Raw genomic sequence first — 24,204 nt, 5'->3', positions numbered from 1 at the left:
AGAGGGACTGGGGCGACGGACAGAGGGTCTGGGCTGAGGGAGTGAGGGACTGGGCCGATGGTGAGGGTCTGGGCTGAGGGAGAGAGGGACTGGGGCGACGGACAGAGGGTCTGGGCTGAGGGAGTGAGGGACTGGGGCGACGGACAGAGGGACTGGGCCGATGGTGAGGGTCTGGGCTGAGGGAGTGAGGGACTGGGCCGATGGTGAGGGTCTGGGCTGAGGGAGAGAGGGACTGGGGCGACGGACAGAGGGCCTGGGCTGAGGGAGTGAGGGACTGGGCCGATGGTGAGGGGCTGGGCTGAGGGAGAGAGGGACTGGGGCGACGGACAGAGGGTCTGGGCTGAGGGAGTGAGGGACTGGGCCATTGGTGAGGGGCTGGGCTGAGGGAGAGAGGGACTGGGGCGATGGTGAGGGTCTGGGCTGAGGGAGTGAGGGACTGGGGCGACGGACAGAGGGACTGGGCTGAGGGAGTGAGGGACTGGGCCAATGGTGAGGGTCTGGGCTGAGGGTAAGTGACAATGCTGAGGGAGTGAGGGACTGGGGCGACGGACAGAGGGACTGGGCCGTTGGTGAGGGTCTGGGCTGAGGGAGAGAGGGACTGGGCCGATGGTGAGGGTCTGGGCTGAAAGTAAGTGACTGGGCTGAGGGAGGAGGGACTGGGCCGATGGTGAGGGTCTGGGCTGAGGGAGTGAGGGACTGGGCCGATGGTGAGGGTCTGGGCTGAGGGAGTGAGGGACTGGGCCGATGGTGAGTGGCTGGGCTGAGAGTAAGTGGCTGGGCTGAGGGAGTGAGGGACTGGGCCGATGGTGAGGGTCTGGGCTGAGAGTAAGTGGCTGGGCTGAGGGAGTGAGGGACTGGGCCGATGGTGAGGGTCTGGGCTGAGGGAGTGAGGGACTGGGCCGATGGTGAGGGTCTGGGCTGAGGGAGTGAGGGACTGGGCCGATGGTGAGGGTCTGGGCTGAGGGAGTGAGGGACTGGGCCGATGGTGAGGGTCTGGGCTGAGGGAGTGAGGGACTGGGGCGATGGTGAGGGTCTGGGCTGAGAGTAAGTGACTGGGCTGAGGGAGTGAGGGACTGGGCCGATGGTGAGTGGCTGGGCTGTGGGAGTGAGGGACTGGGGCGATGGTGAGGGTCTGGGCTGAGAGTAAGTGACTGGGCTGAGGGAGTGAGGGACTGGGCTGAGGGAGTGAGGGACTGGGCCGATGGTGAGTGGCTGGGCTGAGGGAGTGAGGGACTGGGCTGAGAGGTAAAGGGCTGCAGGTACCTTGGCTGATGTAAAATGGCCTCATGTGGTATCTGAGCAGGGAATGCGATATAAACAAGACTAAAGGTCAGGGGTCGTGGTCACGTACATGTCCAGACTGATCGAGCATGTTATTGGTGAGTTTCAACTTGCGGAAGTGGACTATCTGCTTCATCCAGTGAGTGCCGAGAGCTGGTGATTCTGGGTGGATGTAGGTCACACACCGAGGCTGTGGTTCCGACTTCCCGCACACCCCCCACTGGTCCTTGTACCACTGCAGAGAGAAACAGAGCAACATTACACAGGGGCGAGAGAGCGGCCTTCATCTCACAAACCCTGGCCTCGGAGAGATTGACCCAGAACGTCACCACACAGCCCCCAGGCTCCACTCCAACCCCAGCACTGAGCAGTTACAGGGTGGTTCAGGTGGAGTTTGGAGATTTAGATCCCAATAGTTGGGGCCCTGGGCCTCACACAGATCAAAGTTGTTTTCGGCCTGTCCCTTTTATCCAGGTTACAGTGAGAGGAAAGGCTGCGGTCAATTTAACGAAAGCAAGATGGCGACTTCCGATGGCGGCCATGGAGTGAGTGGTCGCACATTTGTGGCTAATGCTTGAGGCAGAATTGTTTGGTTCTTGTTACACATTCACAGGAGTGTTTGCTGGCTCAAAGTACAGGAACAGATAGAGCTAAGGATTTGCCTTTGGGTGGGCATGTCTCAGCCCTATCAAACAAGGAGTGCAACTGTAAAGGGGTAACAGTCAGAGCAGGAGCTTTCGCAAAGTGCGACAGAAGGAAAGGTGGCAGGGAGCTCTGTGGCGTCGTTGTCCGCTCGGTGGTCCACAGAACAGTTGATGGAGTTTTTGACAGCCAAGTTCCGGCAGTAAAGGCAGGAGGCCTCGGAGGACCTGGCTAAAGTAGCAGACCCAATTTGGGCAGCCACCGAAAGAGAAGAACAGAAGTTGGAGGCACAATGTGCGTCGCTCCAAAACATGGAAGAGTCAGTGGTGGACCACGAGGACCGGTTGGCTTCGTTGGAGGCAGAGGTCAGGCTGGTGGCAGAGGGCCAAAGGAAGCTGAGGGAGAAGGTGGACGATTTGGAGAATCGGTCAAGGAGGCAGAATCTCCGGATTGCAGGGTTGCCCAAAAACATTGCGGGAATGTAGGTCGCCAAGTATGGAGCAAGCAGGCTTGGGTAGCTGGTGGGGGAGGTTTTTTTTGACCAACTCCCTGAGGTAGATCGAGCGCACACATCACTGAGGAGGAGGCTGAAGGCGAGGGAGCAGCCGAGGACGATGGTGGTATGATGGCAGAGATATCTGGGCAAGGAGAAGATTCTGTGGTGGGCGAAGGAGATGATAAAGTGCACCTGGGAAGGCAATGTGATTTGGATCTACCAGGATCTGGGTGCAGAGGCTGGCTAAGTGCCGGGCTGGGTTCAACATGGTCAAGGAAGGAGTGAAGTTTGGAGTGCGGTTCCCAGCCCGGTTGTGGGTCATATACCAGGGCCAGCAGTTCTACATGGAAAAGCCTGAGGAGGACAGTAGGTTTTTGTGAGACCATAGGCTTGGGGACTTGTAAGAACTTTGGACTATGGAGATATCAATGGGGGAGTGTTGGCGCTTGTCAGCCTTGTTGAATGTTGTATCATGTGGGTTATTGGGGTTTGTGGGTATAAGTGGGAATGTGGCGGAGGGGGTATGACTGATTAGGGGGAAGGCAGTTGCCTCGAGTGGGGGCCACCATGCTAGCGGATAGGAGTGAAGTGGGGGCCAGATCTGTTGTTGGGGCGTTGTTGGGTGGTTTTCTTTCTCTTTTTTTCTGTTAGGGACGGCACGGAGGGAGGTGGGTGGGGGGAGGGGTGGGTTGCTGATGTGAACAGAGTTGGTGTGGCGCAATTGCTGAGGGATTCATGGCGGCGGTCATCTTGGGGAGGCCCTAGGGACGTGGACCTGGGAGAGCTGGTTAAAGCGGAGATATGGCTGATCGGAGGGGAGGGATGGGAGGGACAGCACCCCCCCCCCAACACGGCGGATTACATGGAATGTTCGGGGATTAATTAAGAGGTCACGCGTGTTTGCACATTTGATGAGTTTGATGGCTGACATTGTGTTTTTGCAAGAGACTTATTTAAAGATGGTAGATCAGATGAGGCTGAGGAAGGGATGGGTGGGTCAGGTGTTTCACTCGGGGCAGGATATGAAGATGAGGGGGTGGCAGTGCTGGATAATAAGAGGGTATCCTTTGCAGTGAGGAGCAAAGTGGCGGACCCTGGGGGTAGGTTTGTGATGGTAAGCGGGAGATTGGGGTGCCTATGGTGCTGGTGAACATTTATGCTCCAAATTGGGATGATGTGGAGTTTATGAGGCGAGTCCTGGCTAAGATCAGGGGCCTGGACACACAACGGCCGATCAGGGGGGCTGGATTTTAATACGGCGCTGGATCCTAGGCTGAACCGGATGTAACCCAGATCTATCAGGGTGTTGGCAATGGCGAAGGAGTTGTTGGGATTTATGGAGTGAATAGGAGCCGCGGACCCGTGGTGGTTTTAGAGGCCAAGGTCGAAGGAATTGTCATTCTTTTCGCATGTCCACAGGGAGTACACCCGGATTGATTTTTGTGTCCTGAGCAAGGCACTAATGGCGAGAGTGGTTGGGACCGGGTATTCAGTGATCGTGATATCTGACCACACGCCGCAATGGGTGGACTTGTGGGTGGAGGAGGCGAGCTCCCAGAGGCCCCAGTGGAGATTAGATGTGGGGCTATTGGCCGATAAGGAGATCTGTGAGATTGGGGTGGCTATCCAGAACTATGTGAAGCATAATAAGACGGGGAACGACGGCGGTATTTTAACATTTAAAAAAATCTTTGGGTAACAATGATTTTTTTCCCAATTATGGGGCAATTTAGCGTGGCCATTCCGCCTAACCTGCACATCTTTGGGTTGTGGGGGTGAGACCCACGCAGACACGGGGAGAATGTGCAAACTCCACACGGACAGTGACCCAGAGCTGGGATCGAACCTGGGTCCTCAGCACCATAGCCAGCAGTGCTAACCACTGCGCCACCGTGCCGCCCAAGATGGTGGTGTTGTGGGAGGTGTTGAAGGCAGTGGTTAGAAGGGAGTTTATTTTGATTATGGCGCATAGGGTGAAGGCGGAGCGGGCAGAGGCTGAGGCTGGTGGAGGCCATTCTGGCAGTGGACCGGAGGTACTCAGCGACACCTGAGGGGGTGGTGCTGATGGAGATGCAGAAGCTCCAAATGGACTTTTGGCTGCTGTCAATGGGGAAGGTGGTGGGACAACTGCGAAGAGCCAGAGGGACAGTGTACGAGTATGGGGACAAGGAGAGCAGGATGCTTGCACATCAGCTGAAGAGGCAGATGGTGGCGAGGGTGGTGGGGCAGGCGAGGGATAGGAGGGCAAGCTGGTAGCGGAGCCAGGGGAGGTAAATGGGGTGTTGTATAGGGCTTCTAAGGCGAGTGTGCGGACCAATAGTGCCAAAATGGAGTATTTTGGGTTGCAACAGGGGGCACAGCAGGCATGACCACTCACCCCTTTGCTCTTTACGTTGGTGATTGAACCATTGGCTTAGGGCTTTGAGGGGGTGGCGAGGTATTGGGGTGGGGGGGGGGGGGGGGCTTGAAGCACCGAGTCTCTTTTTACGCTGAATCTGCTGAATGTTATTGGATGGCGTACATATCTACGGTTCGGAAGTCGGTGGTGGAGGAGAGGTCAGTGTATGGACGGATGGAGGAAGCTTCGGTAAAGGGACCAGCCAGAGGGCACTATTGTTGGCACCACTTCCGTTCTCGCTGGCCAGGTACTCCACGAGCTCGGTAGTGGTATCAGCGTTGAGGTTGTGGAATCCATGTCGGCAGCACTGTAGGATGGAGAGCATGGCCTTGTGGGCGGCAATTTGTGGCAATCACAGGTTTGTTCCGATGAGGCTGGATGCGAGGTTACGCAGTTGGGGATAGAGTGTTTTCGAGACCTGCTTGTGGGGGGGTAAGTTTGTGGAATTGGATGAGCTTGAGGAGGTGTACTTGCTGCTGAAGGGGAATGAGTTCAGAATGCTGCAGGTGAGAGACTTCTTGAGGAAGGAGTTGGTTTCTTTCCCATGGTTGCCGCCTCCAGAGCTACAGGACAAGCTGCTGTCCGAGGATGAGATAGGCGAGGGCATGGTGTCAGATATATATGGGGACTGATGGAGAAGGAGGGCGCCCTGGTAGAAGAGGTCCAGCGTGATTGGGAGAAGGAGTTGGGAGGGGCGATGCAAGCCGGGATGTGGAGTGAAGATCTGCGGAGGATAAACTTGTTCTCGTCGTGTGCAAGACTGAGTCTCATACAGTTTAAGGTGGTCCGTAGGGCTCATAGACGGGGTCTAGGATGAGCCAGTTTTTCCCAGTGTGGAAAATAGGTATGGGCGGTGTGCAAGAAGTCTGGCCAACCATGTCCATATGTTTTGGAGATGTCCGAAGTTGGAGGGGTTCTGGAAGAGTTTGCGAATGTAATGTCGAAGATTTTGAGAGTGGAGGTGGTGCCGAGCCCGTGGGTGTCGATATTTTGGGTGTTGGAGGATGTGGGTGTGCAGGTAAGGAGAGAGGCCAATGTGGTAGCCTTTGCCTCCCTGATAGCCTGGAGGTGGATCTTGCCGTGATGGCAGGACGCTGAAAGTGGGGCGTGGGTGAGCGACGTGGCAGAGTTCCTCCACCTAGAAAAATCAAGTTCGCCATAAGAGCGGCAGATGAGGGATTCTGCACAAGGTGGAGGCTGTTTATTGACTTCTTTAAGGGGAAATTAACACGTCGGCAGATAGGGGGGGGGGCGTGCATTCTTTGTGCTTTGTTTGGGGTTTGGGATGGGTGGGTGTAAAAAGAGGCAGTGGAGGGGGGCTACGGGGGAATAGTGTTAATTGTGTATGGTTTGCTGTTCCTGCTATTGTTTGCTTGTTTCTGTTACATAGAACATTGAACATACAGTGCAGAAGGAGGCCATTCAGCCCATCAGGTCTGCACTGACCCACTTAGTCCCTCACTTCCACCCTATCCCATAACCCAATAACCCTTCCTAACCTTTTTTGGACATGAAGGGCAATTTATCATGGCCAATCCACCTAACCTGCACGTCTTTGGACTGTGGGAGGAAACCGGAGCACCCGGAGGAAACCCACGCACACACGGGGAGGATGTGCAGTCTCCGCACAGACAGTGACCCAAGCCGGGAATCAAACCTGGGACCATAGAGCTGTGAAGCCACAGTGCTAGCCACGTGTGCTACCGTGCTGCCCTGTATATATTTGAAAATACCTCCAGTAAAATATTTTTTTAAAAAGAAAGTAAAATGGCGCAGTGAAGGTCCAAAGCCAACTCTCCAATGTACCCTGAACTTCCGACTCACTGTAGTCCTCACCTTGTAATGCATTCCATCAGCTGGGACCAAGTCAAGCATGATCATATAACGGGAGAATGGCATTAAACCCGAAATGCTGATCTTACACTGAGGGAACATCCTCCTGAAAGAACACAGATCATTAACAAACAAATCAATCACTTTCTTCTTTCCAGACTGACAACTTCCCTTCCTCTTCAGAATCTCCGCATTCTTCCTATTCCCTCCCACAGTTTCCTCTCCTGTCCAGCTGACCATTCCTGGTGTGAGAGAACAATCATTGCTGAGATATTCCATCGAGAGAGCTGCCAGAGGTAGTAGTAGAGGCGGGTACAATTGTGTCTTTCAAAAAGCATTTAGATAGTTACATGGGTAAGATGGGTATAGAGGGTTATGGGCCAAGTGCGGGCAACTGGGACTAGCTTAATGGTAAAAACTGGGCGGCATGGACTGGTTGGGCCGAAGGGCCTGTTTCCATGCTGTAAACTTCTATGATCACATTCGACCCTACATTCAAATAACGGAATGCTGCATTGGTGGGATTTGAACTCTCAGCTGCAGGGACTCTTCATCCAGTTGCAGTCACTCCGTGATAGCAAAGGCCTTGGGTCTCTGGGTCGACGAGGCTCAGTGACTCAATGCACACAGCCCCTGGACTATCAGGGGGTTGTCATTGGCCACTACAGCCACAGAATTAGCTGGGGAATTCTGCTGGGAATGTTTCATTCCTCACATTGCTTTGCACGACAGTGAGTTTAGGAGCCCGATCCTACACATCGACCGATGGAAGATGGCCAAACAAACTCAGGCCTCCAACATATCAAAGAAATGGCAGCCCTCTTAACATGAGGTGTGAAGTTAGCTCTCATCCTGATTGACATCACAAGCTGTGTCCCTGGCCTTGGCTTTCACCCACCCCCGTATCCCTCTGCCTCTCTGCACAGGCCGAGGCTGCTCTGACGTCTTACCTGCCTGATTTGCTGATGATCATTTCCGTGCCAATCTCATTAAATTTCCGCCATAGTTGTTGGTCTTCCAGAGTCACCGTGACATTGCTCCAAGAGTCTGTCTGACTGGCAAGGATTCTCCGCGATGGTGAGGGCTCACACTTTGGAACTGGGCAAATCAAAACGATTCAGCGAGAATGAATCAGCGCCCGGGACACATCCCCACTCGCTCCCAAACACCAGCACCACAATAACCCCCACCCTAAACAAAGCCGCCCTTCTCAAAAAACCAGCAGCAGAAATAATCTCGCCAAAAAAAGAAATTGTAACCGAGATCTTTGATCCAAATTGAAGGAAAATTACAAAATTGGACAGAGTGATGCAGCAGTGAGGTAATGAGGAAGGGCTGCTGCACTGTCAGAGGGTCAGTACTGAGGGAGTGCTGCACTGTCAGAGGGTCAGTACTGAGGGAGTGCTGCACTGTCAGAGGGTCAGTACTGAGGGAGTGCTGCACTGTCAGAGGGTCAGCACTGAGGGAGTGCTGCACTGTCAGAGGGTCAGTACTGAGGGAGTGCTGCACTGTCAGAGGGTCAGTAATTAGAGAGTACTGCACTGTCAGAGGGTCAGTAATTAGAGAGTGCTGCTCTGTCAGAGGATCAGTAATTAGAGAGTGCTGCTCTGTCAGAGGATCAGTGCTGAGCGGGTGCTGCACTGTCAGAGGATCAGCACCGAGCGGGTGCTGCACTGTCAGAGGGTCAGCACTGAGGGAGTGCTACCCTGTCAGAGGGTCAGTATTGAGGGAGTGCTGCACTGTCAGAGGGTCAGTAATTAGAGAATGCTGCACTGTCAGAGGATCAGCACCAAGCGGGTGTTGCACTGTCAGAGGGTCAGCACTGAGGGAGTGCTGTGCTGTCCGAGTCTCAGTACTGAGGGAGTGCTGAACTCTCAGAGGGTCAGCACTGAGGGAGTGCTGTACTGTCAGAGGGTCAGTACTGACGGAGTGCTACACTGTCAGAGGGTCAATATTGAGGGAGTGCTGCACTGTCAGAGTGTCAGTAATGAGGGATGTTGCCTTGTCAGAGGGTCAATACTGAGGGAGGGCTGCACTGTCAGAGGGTCAGTACTGAGGGAGTGCTGCACTGTCAGAGGGTCAGTATTGAGGGAGTGCTGCACTGTCAGCGGGTCAATACTGAGGGAGTGCTGCACTGTCAGAGGGTCAGTATTGAGGGAGTGCTGCTCTGTCAGATGGTCAGTACTGAGGGAGTGCTGCACTGTCAGATGGTCAGTACTGAGGGAGTGCTGCACTGTCAGATGGTCAGTACTGAGGGAGTGCTGCACTGTCAGAGGGTCAGTACTGAGGTTGTGCTGCACTGTGAGAGGGTCAGCACTGAGGGAGTGCTGCACTGTCAGAGGGTCAGTCCTGAGGGAATGCTGCACTGTCAGAGGGTCAGTATTGAGGGAGTGCTGCACAGTCAGAGAGTCAGTACTGAGGGAGTGCTGCACTGTCAGAGGGTCAATACTGAGGGAGTGCTGCACTGTCAGAGGGTCAGTAATTAGAGAGTGCTGCTCTGTCAGAGGATCAGTATTGAAGAAGAGCTGCACTGTCAGGGGGTCGGTACTAAGGATGTGCTGCAACTTCAGAGGGTCAGTACTGAGGGAGTGCTGCACTGTCAGAGGGTCAGTATTGTGGGAGTGCTGCACTGTCAGAGGTTCAGTAATGAGGGAGGGCTCCATTGTTAGAGGGTCAGTACTGAGGGAGTGCTACACTGTCAGAGGGTCAGTGCTGAGGGAGGACTGCACTGTCAGAGCATCAGTACTGAGGGAGTGCTACCCTGTCAGAGGGTCAGTACTGAGGGAGTGCTGAACTCTCAGAGGGTCAGCACTGAGGGAGTGCTGCACTGTCAGAGTGTCAGTAATGAGGGAGTGTTGCCTTGCCAGAGGGTCAATACTGAGGGAGGGCTGCACTGTCAGAGGGTCAGTACTGTGGGAGTGCTGCACTGTCAGAGGGTCAGTACTGAGGGAACGCTGCACTGTCATAGGGTCAGTACTGAGGCAGTGCTGCACTGTCATAGGGTCAGTACGGTGGGCGTGATGTGCTGCCAGGGGCTCAGTACTGAGGGAGTGCCGCATTGTCAGGATCATTACTAAGGAAATGCTGCACTGTCAGAGGGTTATTACTGAGGGAGGGCTCCACTGTTAGAGGGTTAGTACTGAGGGAGTGCTGCATTGTCCGAGGATCAGTATTGAGGGAGTGCTGCACTGTCAGAGGGACGGTACTAAGGCTGTGCTGCAACTTCTGAGGGTCAGTACTGAAGGAGTGCTGCACTGTCAGAGGGTCAGTATTGTGGGAGTGCTGCACTGTCCGAGGTTCAGTAATGAGGGAGGGCTCCATTGTTAGAGGGTCAGTACTGAGGGAGTGCTACACTGTCAGAGGGTCAGTGCTGAGGGAGGACTGCACTGTCAGAGCATCAGTACTGAGGGAGTGCTGCACTGTCAGAGGGTCAGTCCTGAGGGAATGCTGCACTGTCAGAGGGTCAGTACTGAGGGAGTGCTGCACTGTCAGACGGTCAGTATTGAGTGAGTGCTGCACTGTCAGAGGGTCAGTAATTAGAGAGTGCTGCTCTGTCAGAGGATCAGTACCCAGCGGGTGCTGCACTGTCAGAGGATCAGAACGGCGCGAGTGCTGCACTGTCAGAGGGTCAGCACTGAGGGAGTGCGACCCTGTCAGAGGGTCAGTATTGAGGGAGTGCTGCACTGTCAGAGGGTCAGTAATGAGAGAGTGCTGCACTGTCAGAGGATCAGCACCGAGCGGGTGCTGCACTGTCAGAGGGTCAGCACTGAGGGAGTGCTGTGCTGTCAGAGTCTCAGTACTGAGGGAGTGCTGAACTCTCAGAGGGTCAGCACTGAGGGAGTGCTGCACTGTCAGAGTGTCAGTAATGAGGGAGTGTTGCCTTGTCAGAGGGTCAATACTGAGGGAGGGCTGCACTGTCAGGGGGTCAGTACTGTGGGAGTGCTGCACTGTCAGAGGTCAGTACTGAGGGAAGGCTGCACTGTCAGAGGGTCGGTACTGAGGGAACGCTGCACTGTCATAGGGTCAGTACTGAGGCACTGCTGCACTGTCATAGGGTCAGTACGGTGGGAGTGATGTGCTGCCAGGGGCTCAGTACTGAGGGAGTGCCGCATTGTCAGGATCATTACTAAGGAAATGCTGCACTGTCAGAGGGTTATTACAGAGGGAGGGCTCCACTGTTAGAGGGTTAGTACTGAGGGAGTGCTGCATTGTCCGAGGATCAGTATTGAGGGAGTGCTGCACTGTCAGAGGGTCGTACTAAGGCTGTGCTGCAACGTCTGAGGGTCAGTACTGAGGGAGTGCTGCACATTCAGAGGGTCAGTACTGAGGGGGTGCTGCACTGTCAGAGGGTCAGTGCTGAGGGAGTGCTGCACTGTCAGAGGGTCAATACGGAGGGAGTGCTGCACTGTCAGAGGGTCAATACTGAGGGAGTGCTGCACTGTCAGAGGGTCAGTACTGAGGGAGTGCTGCACTGTCAGAGGGTCAGTACTGAGGGAGTGCTATTCTGTCAGCGGGACAGTACTGAGGGAGTGCTGCACTGTCAGAGGCTTCGTACTGAGGGATTGCTGCACTGTCAGAGGGTCAGTACTGAGGGAGTGCTATGCTGTCAGCGGGACAGTATTGAGGGAGTGCTGCACTGTCAGAGGGTCAGTACTGAGGGAGTGCTGCACTGTCAGAGAGTCAGTACTGAGGGAGTGCTGCACTGTCAGAGAGTCAGTACTGAGGGAGTGCTGCACTGTCAGAGGGTCAGTACTGAGGGAGTGCTGCACTGTCAGAGAGTCAGTACTGAGGGAGTGCTGCACTGTCAGAGAGTCAGTACTGAGGGAGTGCTGCACTGTCAGAGGGTCAGTACTGAGGGAGTGGTGTACTGTCAGAGAGTCAGTACTGAGGGAGTGCTGCACTGTCAGATGGTCAGTACTGAGGGAGTGCTGCACTGTCAGATGGTCAGTACTGAGGGAGTGCTGCATTGTCAGAGGGTCAGTACTGAGGGCTGCTGATCTGTCAGAGGGTCAGTGCTGAGGGATTGCTGCACTGTCAGAGGGTCAGTAGTGAGGGAGTGCTGCACTGTCAGAGGGTCAGTACTGAGGGATTGCTGCACTGTCAGAGGGTCAGTAGTGAGGGAGTGCTGAACTGTCAGAGGGTCAGAGTGCAGCACTGAGCGGGTGCTGCACTGTCAGAGGGACAATACTGAGGGAGTGCTACACTGGCAGAGGCTCAGTACTGAGGGAGTGCTGATCTGTCAGAGGGTCAGTATTGAGGGAGTGCTGCACTGTCAGAGGGCCCATACTGAGTCAGTGCTGTACAGTCAGAGGGTCAGTACTGAGGGACTGGTACACGTCATGGGGTCAGTACTGAGGGAGTGCTATGCTGTCAGCGGTACAGTACTGAGGGAACACTGCACTGTCATAGGGTCAGTACTGGAGCAGTGCTGGACTGTCAGAGCGTCAGTACTGAGGGAGTGCTGCACTGTCAGAGAGTCAGTACTGAGGGAGTGCTGCACTGTCAGAGAGTCAGTACTGAGGGAGTGCTGCACTGTCAGAGTCAGTACTGAGGGAGTGCTGCACTGTCAGAGAGTCAGTACTGAGGGAGTGGTGTACTGTCAGAGAGTCAGTACTGAGGGAGTGCTGCACTGTCAGAGAGTCAGTACTGAGGGAGTGCTGCACTGTCAGAGGGTCAGTACTGAGGGAGTGCTGCACTGTCAGAGAGTCAGTACTGAGGGAGTGCTGCACTGTCAGAGAGTCAGTACTGAGGGAGTGCTGCACTGTCAGAGAGTCAGTACTGAGGGAGTGCTGCACTGTCAGAGAGTCAGTACTGAGGGAATGCTGCATTGTCAGAGAGTCAGTACTGAGGGAGCGCTGCACTGTCAGATGGTCAGTACTGAGGGAGTGCTACACTGTCAGATGGTCAGTACTGAGGGAATGCTGCATTGTCAGAGGGTCAGTACTGAGGGAGTGCTGCATTGTCAGAGGGTCAGTACTGAGGGCTGCTGAACTGTCAGAGGGTCAGTAGTGAGGGATTGCTGCACTGTCAGAGGGTCAGTAGTGAGGGATTGCTGCACTGTCAGAGGGTCAGTACTGAGGGATTGCTGCACTGTCAGAGGGTCAGTAGTGAGGGAGTGCTGAACTGTCAGAGGGTCAGAGTGCAGCACTGAGCGGGTGCTGCACTGTCAGAGGGACAATACTGAGGGAGTGCTACACTGTCAGAGACTCAGTACTGAGGGAGTGCTGATCTGTCAGAGGGTCAGTATTGAGGGAGTGCTGCACTGTCAGAGGGTCAGAGTGCAGCACTGAGCGGGTGCTGCACTGTCAGAGGGTCAGGACTGAGGGAGGGCTCCACTGTCAGAGGGTCAGTACCGAGGGAGTGCTGCACTGTGAGAGGGCCCATACTGAGTCAGTGCTGTACAGTCACAGGGTCAGTACTGAGGGACTGGTACACGTCATGGGGTCAGTACTGAGGGAGTGCTATGCTGTCAGCGGTACAGTACTGAGGGAACACTGCACTGTCATAGGGTCAGTACTGGAGCAGTGCTGGACTGTCAGAGGGTCAGTACTGAGGGAGTGCTGCACTGTCAGAGAGTCAGTACTGAGGGAGTGCTGCACTGTCAGAGAGTCAGTACTGAGGGAGTGCTGCACTGTCAGAGAGTCAGTACTGAGGGAGTGCTGCACTGTCAGAGAGTCAGTACTGAGGGAGTGGTGTACTGTCAGAGAGTCAGTACTGAGGGAGTGCTGCACTGTCAGAGAGTCAGTACTGAGGGAATGCTGCACTGACATAGAGTCAGTACTGAGGGAGTGGTGTACTGTCAGAGAGTCAGTACTGAGGGAGTGCTGCACTGTCAAAGAGTCAGTACTGAGGGAGTGGTGTATTGTCAGAGGGTCAGTACTGAGGGAGTGCTGTATTGTCAGAGGGTCAGTACTGAGGGTGTGCTGCACCTTCAGAGGGTCAATATTGAGGGACTGCTACAATGTGAGCGGGTCAGTATTGAGGGAGAGCTGCATTGTCAGAGGGTCAGCACTGAGTGAGTGGTGTACTGTCAGAGGGCCAGTACTGAGAGAGTGCTGCACTATGAGACGGTCAGTACTGAGGGAGTGCTGCACTGTCAGAGAGTCAGTACTGAGGGAGTGGTGTACTGTCAGAGAGTCAGTACTGAGGGAGTGCTGCACTGTCAGAGAGTCAGTACTGAGGGAATGCTGCATTGTCAGAGAGTCAGTACTGAGGGAGTGGTGTACTGTCAGATGGTCAGTACTGAGGGAGTGCTGCACTGTCAGATGGTCAGTACTGAGGGAATGCTGCATTGTCAGAGGGTCAGTACTGAGGGAGTGCTGCATTGTCAGAGGGTCAGTACTGAGGGCTGCTGATCTGTCAGAGGGTCAGTAGTGAGGGAGTGCTGCACTGTCAGATGGTCAGTACTGAGGGAGTGCTGCACTGTCAGATGGTCAGTACTGAGGGAGTGCTGCATTGTCAGAGGGTCAGTACTGAGGGCTGCTGATCTGTCAGAGGGTCAGTGCTGAGGGTTTGCTGCACTGTCAGAGGGTCAGTAGTGAGGGAGTGCTGCACTGTCAGAGGGTCAGTACTGAGGGATTGCTGCACTGTCAGAGGGTCAGTAGTGAGGGAGTGCTGAACTGTCAGAGGGTCAGAGTGCAGTACTGAGCGGGTGCTGCACTGTCAGAGGGACAATACTGAGGGAGTGCTACACTGTCAGAGGCTCAGTACTGAGGGAGTGCTGATCTGTCAGAGGGTCAGTATTGAGGGAGTGCTGCACTGTCAGAGGGTCAGAGTGCAGCACTGAGCGGGTGCTGCACTGTCAGAGGGTCAGTACTGAGGGAGGGCTCCACTGTCAGAGGGTCAGTACCGAGGGAGTGCTGCACTGTGAGAGGGCCCATACTGAGTCAGTGCTGTACAGTCACAGGGTCAGTACTGAGGGACTGGTACACGTCATGGGGTCAGTACTGAGGGAGTGCTATGCTGTCAGCGGTACAGTACTGAGGGAACACTGCACTGTCATAGGGCCAGTACTGGAGCAGTGCTGGACTGTCAGAGGGTCAGTACTGGGGGAGTGCTGCACTGTCAGAGAGTCAGTACTGTGGGAGTGCTGCACTGTCAGAGAGTCAGTACTGAGGGAGTGCTGCACTGTCAGAGAGTCAGTACTGAGGGAGTGCTGCACTGTCAGAGAGTCAGTACTGAGGGAGTGGTGTACTGTCAGAGAGTCAGTACTGAGGGAGTGCTGCACTGTCAGAGAGTCAGTACTGAGGGAATGCTGCACTGTCAGAGAGTCAGTACTGAGGGAATGCTGCACTGTCAGAGAGTCAGTACTGAGGGAGTGCTGCACTGTCAGAGAGTTAGTACTGAGGGCGTGCTGCACTGTCATAGAGTCAGTACTGAGGGAGTGGTGTACTGTCAGAGAGTCAGTACTGAGGGTGTGCTGCACTATCAGAGAGTCAGTACTGAGGGAATGCTGCACTGTCATAGAGTCAGTACTGAGGGAGTGCTGCAATGTCAGAGGATCCGTACTGAGGGTGTGCTGCACTATCTGAGTCAGTACTGAGGGAGTGGTGTACTGTCAGAGAGTCAACACTGAGGGAGTGCTGTATTGTCAGAGGGTCAGTACTGAGGGTGTGCTGCACCTTCAGAGGGTCAATATTGAGGGACTGCTACAATGTGAGAGGGTCAGTATTGAGGGAGAGCTGCATTGTCAGAGGGTCAGCACTGAGTGAGTACTGCACTTTTAGAGGGTCAGTACTGAGGGACTGCTACCCTGCGAGAGGGCCAGTACTGAGAGAGTGCTGCACTATGAGACGGTCAGTACTGAGGGAGTGCTGCACTGTCAGATGGTCAGTACTGAGGGAGTGCTGCACTGTCAGATGGTCAGTACTGAGGGAGTGCTGCACTGTCAGATGGTCAGTACTGAGGGAGTGCTGCACTGTCAGAGGGTCAATACTGAGGGAGTACTGCACTGTCGATTGGTCAGTACTGAGGGAGTGCTGCACTGTCAGATGGTCAGTACTGAGGGAATTCTGCATTGTCAGAGGGTCAGTACTGAGGGAGTGCTGCATTGTCAGAGGGTCAGTACTGAGGGCTGCTGATCTGTCAGAGGGTCAGTAGTGAGGGAGTGCAGCACTGTCAGAGGGTCAGTAGTGAGGGAGTGCTGCACTGTCAGAGGGTCAGTACTGAGGGATTGCTGCACTGTCAGAGGGTCAGTAGTGAGGGAGTGCTGCACTGTCAGAGGGTCAGAACTGAGGGATTGCTGCACTGTCAGAGGGTCAGTAGTGAGGTAGTGCTGAACTGTCAGAGGGTCAGAGTGCAGCACTGAGCGGTGCTGCCCTGTCAGAGGGACAATACTGAGGGAGTGCTACACTGTCAGAGGCTCAGTACTGAGGGAGTGCTGATCTGTCAGAGGGTCAGTATTGAGGGAGTGCTGCACTGTCAGAGGGTCAGAGTGCAGCACTGAGCTGGTGCTGCACTGTCAGAGGGTCAGTGCTGAGGGAGTGCTGCACTGTCAGAGGGTCAGTACTGAGGGTGTGCTGCACTATCAGAGGGTCAGTACTGAGGGAGTGCTGCACTGTCATAGGGTCAGTACTGAGGGAGTGCTGCACTGTCAGAGGGTCAGTACTGAGGGAGTGCTGCACTGTCAGAGGGTCAGTACTGAGGGAGTGCTGCACCTTCAGAGGGTCACTACTGAGGGAGTGCTACACAGTCAGAGGGACAGTATTGAGGGAGTGCTGCACTGTCCTGTCAGAGGGTCAGTAATGAGGCAGTGCTGCACTATCAGAGGGTCAGCACTGAGCAGTTGCCGTACTATCGGAGGGTCAGCACTGAGGGAGTGCTGCATTGTCAGAGGAGGTCAGTACTGATGGATTGCTGCACTGTTCGAGGGTCAATACCGAGGGAGTGCTACGCTGTCAGAGGGTCAGTACTGAGGGAAGGCTGCACTGTCAGAAGGTCAGTACCGAGGGAGTGCTGCACTATCAGAAGGTCAGTACTGAGGGAGTGCCGCACTGTCAGGATCAGTACTAAGGGAGTGCTGGACTGTCAGAGGGTCAGTACTGATGGAGTGCTGCACCGTCAGAGGATCAGTACTGAGGGAGTGCTATGCTGTCAGCTGGGCAGTACTGAGGGCGTGCTGTGCTGTCAGAGGGTCAGTACTGAGGGAGTGCTGCACTGTCAGAGGGTCAGTACTGAGGGAGTGCTGCACTGTCAGAGGGTCAGTACTGAGGGAGTGCTGCACTGTCAGAGGGTCAGTACTGAGGTTGTGCTGCACTGTGAGAGGGTCAGTACTGAGGGAGTGCTGCACTGTCAGAGGGTCAGTACTGAGGTTGTGCTGCACTGTGAGAGGGTCAGTACTGAGGGAGTGCTGCACTGTCAGAGGGTCAGTACTGAGGGAGTGCTGCACTGTCAGAGGGTCAGTACTGATGGAGTGCTGCACTGTGAGAGGGTCAGTCCTGTGGGAGTGCTGCACTGTCAGAGGGTCAGTACTGAGGTTGTGCTGCACTGTGAGAGGGTCAGTACTGAGGGAGTGCTGCACTGTCAGAGGGTCAGTACTGAGGTTGTGCTGCACTGTGAGAGGGTCAGTACTGAGGGAGTGCCGCACTGTGAGAGGGTCAGTACTGAGGGAGAGCTGCTCTGTCAGAGGGTCAGTACTGAGGGAGTGCTGGACTGTCAGAGGGTCAGTACTGAGGGAGTGCTGTGCTGTCAGAGGGTCAGTACTGAGGGAGTGCCGCACTGTCAGGATCAGTACTAAGGGAGTGCTGGACTGTCAGAGGGTCAGTACTGAGGGAGTGCTGCACTGTCAGGATCAGCACTGAGGGAGTGCTGCACTGTCAGAGGGTCAGTATTGAGTGTGTGCTGCACCTTCAGAGGGCCACTACTGAGGGAGTGCTACACCGTCAGAGGGACAGTATTGAGGGAGTGCTGCACTGTCAGAGGGTCAGCACTGAGTGGTTGCTGTACTATCGGAGGGTCAGCACTGAGGGAGTGCTGCATTATCAGAGGAGGTCAGTACTGATGGAGTGCTGCACTGTTCGAGGGTCAGTACAGAGGGAGTGCTACGCTGTCAGAGGGTCAGTACTGAGGCAGGGCTGCACTATCAGAGGGTCAGTACTGAGGGAATGCTGCACTGTCAGAAGGTCCGTACTGAGGGAGTGCCGCACTGTCAGGATCAGTACTAAGGCAGTGCTGGACTGTCAGAGGGTCAGTACTGAGGGAGTGCTGCACTGACAGAGGGTCAGTACTGAGGGAGTGCCGCACTGTCAGAGGGTCAGTACTGAGGGAGTGCTGCACTGACAGAGGGTCAGTACTGAGGGAGTGCTGCACTGTCAGAGGGTCAGTACTGAGGGAGTGCTGGACTGTCAGAGGGTCAGTACTGATGGAGTGCTGCACTGACAGAGGGTCAGTACTGAGGGAGTGCTATGCTGTCAGCTGGGCAGTACTGAGGGAGTGCTATGTTGTCAGCTGAGCAGTACTGAGGGAGTGCTATGCTGTCAGCTGGGCAGTACTGAGGGAGTGCTATGCTGTCAGCTGGGCAGTACTGAGGGAGTGCTATGCTGTCAGCTGGGCAGTACTGAGGGAGTGCTATGCTGTCAGCTGGGCAGTACTGAGGGAGTGCTATGCTGTCAGAAGGTCAGTACTGAGGGAGTGCTATGCTGTCAGCTGGGCAGTACTGAGGGAGTGCTATGCTGTCAGAAGGTCAGTACTGAGGGAGTGCTATGCTGTCAGCTGGGCAGTACTGAGGGAGTGCTATGCTGTCAGAAGGTCAGTACTGAGGGAGTGCTGCACTGTCAGAGGGTCAGTACTGAGGGAGTGCTATGCTGTCAGAAGGTCAGTACTGAGGGAGTGCTGCACTGTCAAGAGTTTTTCCAGATGAGACATTACACTAAGGCCCATTTCCCTCTCTCAGTTGGACATGGACATTTAATTTAAGTGCAGGGTAACGAGCTCTGGGCTATTCTCTGGTTGAAGATGGCACCTGGTAACTGCATATGGCTTCCTCTCAAATGAATGGAGGGAAAGCTGGATATTGTGAACATTGGGGTTAAATCACCTTTGTTTTACCTGCTCTTTCCCACAGAAGCAGTAAATGTGGGATACTGCTTCTGACGCTCTTCCAGACAGCGTGTTCCAGATCACAACACACTATGGCGGAAAACATTCCCGTCTCCCTCTCTGGCTCCTCCAAAAGATTATTATTAATTATTATTATCTGTATACTTTGATTTATCAAATCCTTCTTGCACTGTAAGCAGCTTCTTTATATTGATTCTATAAAACCTCTTTTGTATTTTAAACTGCTTGATTTTTTTAAACAAGTTTTCTCAACTTGCCCTGTTACCTTCAAAGACAAGTTGAAAAAGCTTGTTTAAAAAAACAAGCTATTTAAAATACAGAAGAGGTTTTATAGAGTGAATATAAAGAAGCTGCTTTCAGTGGAAGAAGGATTGTTTAAAATATTCCGTCGAAATCATTGGCTTTATAAAACAGAAATGGCGCACCAAGTCAAAGTAATTCCAATTCTGTGCATCACCCTTCACAATGCAAGGCCATGAGGTGGCTATTGATAAAGGTAAGGGAATTGGTTATAAATTGGAGAAACCGGGAAGAGAGAGACTGTACATGCACTGAATTAAAAATGCCAACTTTTCCATTTTATAATGCCTTTTCCAAATTGGTTACAGCACAGAAGGAGACAAATCAGCCCATCATATCTGTGCCAGTCCCCCCTACGAGCAACTCACCCAGTACCATTCCCCGTCCTTCTGCCTGTAACATCGCAGATTCTTCCTTCTCAGATGATCAAATTTGCCTTTCAATTTTTTAAAATAAAGAAATTTAGAATACCCAATTAATTTTTTTCCAATTAAGGGGCAATTTAGCGTGGCCAATCCACCTCCCCTGCACATCTTTGAGTTGCGGGAGTGAAACCCACGCAGACACGGGGAGAATGTGCTAACTCCACACGGACAGTGACCCAGGGCCTGGATCGAACCTGTGACCTCGGTGCCGTGAGACAGCTGTGCTAACCACTGCGCCACCGTGCTGCCTCAAATTTGCCTTTCAAAGCCTCGATTGAATCTGCCTCCACCCACACTCTCAGGCAGGGCTTTCCACACCCTAACCACTCGCTGTGTAAAACATTCTTCCCATCAAAATGTACCACTTCGCATTTCTCTGTATTAATTGTCATCTGCCACTCTTTTGCCCTTTCCTGCAGTTCAATGGTTTGGATTTGTGACTGACTTTAATGTAAAGGTACAGCAAAGACAGTGGTCATTTGTCAAAACGACCTCAACCTCAGAGATTTAGGCACAGAGTCAAGGGGGGAAAAAATGCAACACACAGAAGTGGAGTTATAGATCACCCAAGTTTGAACTCACCCGGAGATGCCTGCTCCATTCTCTCCAGCACAAACACTCTCCCTGCTCTTTGAGTAAAACAATCCACTGGAGTCAGGAGCCGACAGCGAGAGAAAGGATGCAGAGTGTGGTGAGGGGCAGGAGGAGTGTGTCCCGCACTGAATGATGTGTTGATGGTTTGTTGGCAGGGCTGCTGTCAATTTATTGACAACATCCTGGGGTAAAAGGCTGGGGTGGAGCTCAAGGAGTTTTTAGGTGTCTGTCTCTCCCTTTGAAGTGGGCCTGCCTTGCAGACAATGGGAGGGCACATCCTCTACAGAGTGCGAGATATCAAAGGGAATTAGCATGACCAAGGCACAGCTCCACAGGAAATGGGGAGAGCTTCAGGCCTACTTCCACGTTAGAAATTACCAACTCCATTTGATGAGGCTCGATGTGTATTGACTAAGTAAGGCACTAGCGACTGCAGTCTGGGTCATTCCAACTTTGACTGTGCCATACGACATCGTACCAACATCGAGAGCACCCCTGGGATGTCCAAGCAACAGTGGGACACCTGGCACCCACCTCTCCTCCTGACCTACCCACTCCCCAGCCACTCCTGATTGAGCTGCCACCCTCACAGCTCACTCAGCTGAAAGCCAGCGAGGCCAAGGTCCTGCTCTCTGTTTTTGTACCTGGAGAGCTGAAGGCTGCTCACAAAACCCACCTCAACACCCACGCCTCTGTTCGCGAGAACATTTCTGGAGATGGACGTAAGCCAGATTTTCTGTGAGACCGATCTCCCATTGAACTGGTCTTTTTTAAATCATTTACGAGATGTGGGTGTCACTGGCTGGGTCAGCATTTATTGCCCATCTGTAATTGCCCCTTGAGAAGGTGGTGGTGAGCTGCCTTCTTGAGCCGCTGCAGTTGTTGCAGTGTAGGTACACCCACAGTGCTATTAGGGATGGAGTTCCAGGATTTTGATCCAGCGACAGTGAAGCAGTAGCAGTAAGAAATGTTATTATCCAGCACGTGTAAAGAATGGACAGTGCAGAGGTAGCGCAGTGGTTAGCACTGCTGCCTCACAGCACTGAGGACCCGGGTTCGATCCCGGCCCCAGGTCACTGTCCGTGTGGAGTTTGCACATTCTCCCCATGTCTGTGTGGGTTTCACCCCCACAACCCAAAGATGTGCAGGGTGGGCGGAGTGGCCGCACTAAATTGCCGGATAATAGAGAGATCCATTTACCATGGAATACAGAGCAATAATTTATAGCCTGAATTATCTGCAAGTACTCAGGAAGTAAAGAACAGTACTCTTTGTATTTTTAATCATCGCCAGTACGTTAAAACAGAGATGAAAGTATAAAACAATACTGTCTACAGGTACATGATCCAGGTAACTTCACAATGGCTTCTGCTAGTAAAGGTACGATTCACGTTGAGGAAATTCCGGTTAGTAGAGAAATCTAGTTGGTAGAGTGCCGGAAAAGACAGAGTTCCGTGATGGTAATGCCATTGAATGTCAAGGGGCTGTGATTAGACACTCTCTTGTTGGAAATGGTCATTGCCTGGTACATGTTTGACGAATGTTACTTGTGAGGGCTCTTTGATGCCACTCTCGGTGAAATGCCTCCTTGATGTTATGGGCAGTCACTCTCACCTCACCTCTGGAGTTCAGCTCATTGAACCAACGTAATGAGGTCAGGAGCTGAGTGGCACTGGCGGAACCCAAACTGAGCATCAGTGAGCAGGTTATGGCTGTGACTCCTTTTCATGGGAGGGATCGTTTAACCGCGCTCCTTTTTCTTTTTTGCTTTGGTGGCATCCGTCATGCCACTGGACTGTGCCACTGGACTGTGCCATTGGACTGTGCCACTGGACTGTGCCATTGGACTGTGCCCCTGGACTATGCCCCTGGACTGTGCCCCTGGACTGTGCCATTGGACTGTGCCCCTGGACTGTGCCCCTGGACTGTGCCCCTGGACTGTGCCCCTGGACTGTGCCATTGGACTGTGCCCCTGGACTGTGCCCCTGGACTGTGCCCCTGGACTGTGCCATTGGACTGTGCCATTGTGGTGGCATCCGTCATGCCCCTGGACTGTGCCACTGGACTGTGCCCCTGGACTGTGCCATTGGACTGTGCCCCTGGACTGTGCCACTGGACTGTGCCCCTGGACTGTGCCATTGGACTGTGCCACTGGACTGTGCCATTGGACTGTGCCATTGTGGTGGCATCCGTCATGCCCCTGGACTGTGCCACTGGACTGTGCCCCTGGGCTGTGCCCCTGGACTGTGCCCCTGGACTGTGCCACTGGACTGTGCCCCTGGACTGTGCCATTGGACTGTGCCCCTGGACTGTGCCCCTGGACTGTGCCCCTGGACTGTGCCATTGGACTGTGCCCCTGGACTGTGCCATTGGACTGTGCCATTGTGGTGGCATCCGTCATGCCCCTGGACTGTGCCACTGGACTGTGCCCCTGGACTGTGCCATTGGACTGTGCCCCTGGACTGTGCCCCTGGACTGTGCCCCTGGACTGTGCCACTGGACTGTGCCCCTGGACTGTGCCATTGGACTGTGCCCCTGGACTGTGCCATTGGACTGTGCCATTGGACTGTGCCACTGGACTGTGCCCCTGGACTGTGCCATTGGACTGTGCCCCTGGACTGTGCCCCTGGACTGTGCCCCTGGACTGTGCCATTGGACTGTGCCCCTGGACTGTGCCATTGGACTGTGCCATTGTGGTGGCATCCGTCATGCCCCTGGACTGTGCCACTGGACTGTGCCCCTGGGCTGTGCCCCTGGACTGTGCCCCTGGACTGTGCCCCTGGACTGTGCCACTGGACTGTGCCATTGGACTATTTGCTTGTGGATCGTCTGCTGTGCACGTTGACCCTGGCTCTTCCTCCACCATAGCCGCTTTCAGAGCCTGAGCCGGACCGGTGAGTTTTGGTTGATCCATGGTTATGTTCACACGCTGAGTTGCACGTACAGCACCAGGTGAAACGTCCAGTGTCGGCAAACGTTTGGATGACTGCGTGGTCGCAGTCAAGTCTGCAACTTCAGGAGCAGTCTGCAATGGCTCACACTCTGGTGTCTGAGTTGGATAAACGTCCCCAACGTTGGGTGCTGCTCCTTCATTTTGTGTTTGAGCCCCAATTGGTGGTCATCCTCACTGGAAATGACGATGTATGGGCCATCTTTGACTGAAGAGCCAATTCGCGACTCATCCTCATCTGATAGGATGATATATGTTTCGTCTGTCGTTGTAGAACTGCACGACGCAGATGTATCTGCTCTTCTAGCACGTCTCTGGGTGGAGTGGCCTCGAGTATTGGGGGGTCCGCTGCAGGAACCATTTCATGTGCAGGAGATGATTCACCATATGCCTCTGGAGCCAGTTTCTCCAGAATGGGGATGATTTCTTCAGTTATCAGTCTGTTCGCAGTTGATTTGCTCTCATCTGATGTATCTGCTACGGCAATCTCACTTTCAGCCTCTGCATAAGCCATCTTCGAGCTTTCACACTTATCGGTGTCCTGCGCAGACTAGGCGTCCCTTGTGATCACCCCTTAACTCCCGCCAAACCACCTGAATAGCGTTTCATAGTTGTGCTTATCTGGTTCACCATCTGAGTCTTCACTTTCCTCGTCGTACTCGTGGTCTTCGTAAATATCATCGGCGTTTTCATCATCGGAGTCACTATCATCTGCAATGGCTTCTCCTGTAAAATACGGCATTGCACATGGAATTATGTGTTCATGCAGGAGGCAACCAATTTCCAAGCCAGCACTGCATTTTGCTGCAGGACGTTTATCCAACACTCCATGCTCTGGAACTTCAGAAAACTAAAGAAATTGAAGAAAGAGTCATTTGGTACAGTTTTCAACCGACCCCCTCAGGACGCACTTAACCTTCTCCAGCCTCCGGAATTCCGCCAGGTCACTCCCCACAGCCCCGCTTTTGGCAGCTCCGAATCTTTCCACAAAATCCGTCTCCGGGCTTCCAGGGAGGCAAAGGTCAGGACATCGGCCTCTCTCACCCCCTGGACTCCCGGGTCTTCTGACACTCCAAATATCACCACTTCTGGACCCGAGACCACCTTCACTCCCAACACCTTTGACATTACGTCCGCGAACCCCTGCCAGAACCCCTTCAGTTTCAGACATGCCCAAAACATGTGAACATGGTTCGTGGGCCTCCCTGCACACCGTCCAAACCTGTCC

General features: G+C 53.8%; 1 protein-coding gene across 1 annotated transcript in view; it reads right to left on the bottom strand.

The window, feature by feature from the left end:
* The window catches only part of LOC140429596 (uncharacterized), a 65,175-nt gene extending 45,020 nt beyond the window's left edge, over nt 1-20,155 (bottom strand). Inside the window, exons 1-4 of the mRNA XM_072516841.1 lie at nt 20,015-20,155; nt 7,601-7,748; nt 6,654-6,756; nt 1,352-1,516 (exon numbers count right to left, since the gene is read on the bottom strand). Of these exons, the coding sequence (XP_072372942.1) occupies nt 1,352-1,516; nt 6,654-6,756; nt 7,601-7,748; nt 20,015-20,033 (435 nt within the window). The 5' untranslated portion in view covers nt 20,034-20,155. The remainder of the gene's footprint in view (nt 1-1,351; nt 1,517-6,653; nt 6,757-7,600; nt 7,749-20,014) is intronic.
* Nucleotides 20,156-24,204: the final 4,049 nt, after the last annotated feature.

This window comes from Scyliorhinus torazame, chromosome 1 (genome assembly GCF_047496885.1).
Source record: "Scyliorhinus torazame isolate Kashiwa2021f chromosome 1, sScyTor2.1, whole genome shotgun sequence".
NCBI classification, from domain to species: domain Eukaryota; kingdom Metazoa; phylum Chordata; class Chondrichthyes; order Carcharhiniformes; family Scyliorhinidae; genus Scyliorhinus; species Scyliorhinus torazame.
The sequence above is the reverse complement of the archived record's forward strand: the minus strand, read 5'-3'. Positions and strand labels throughout refer to the sequence as shown.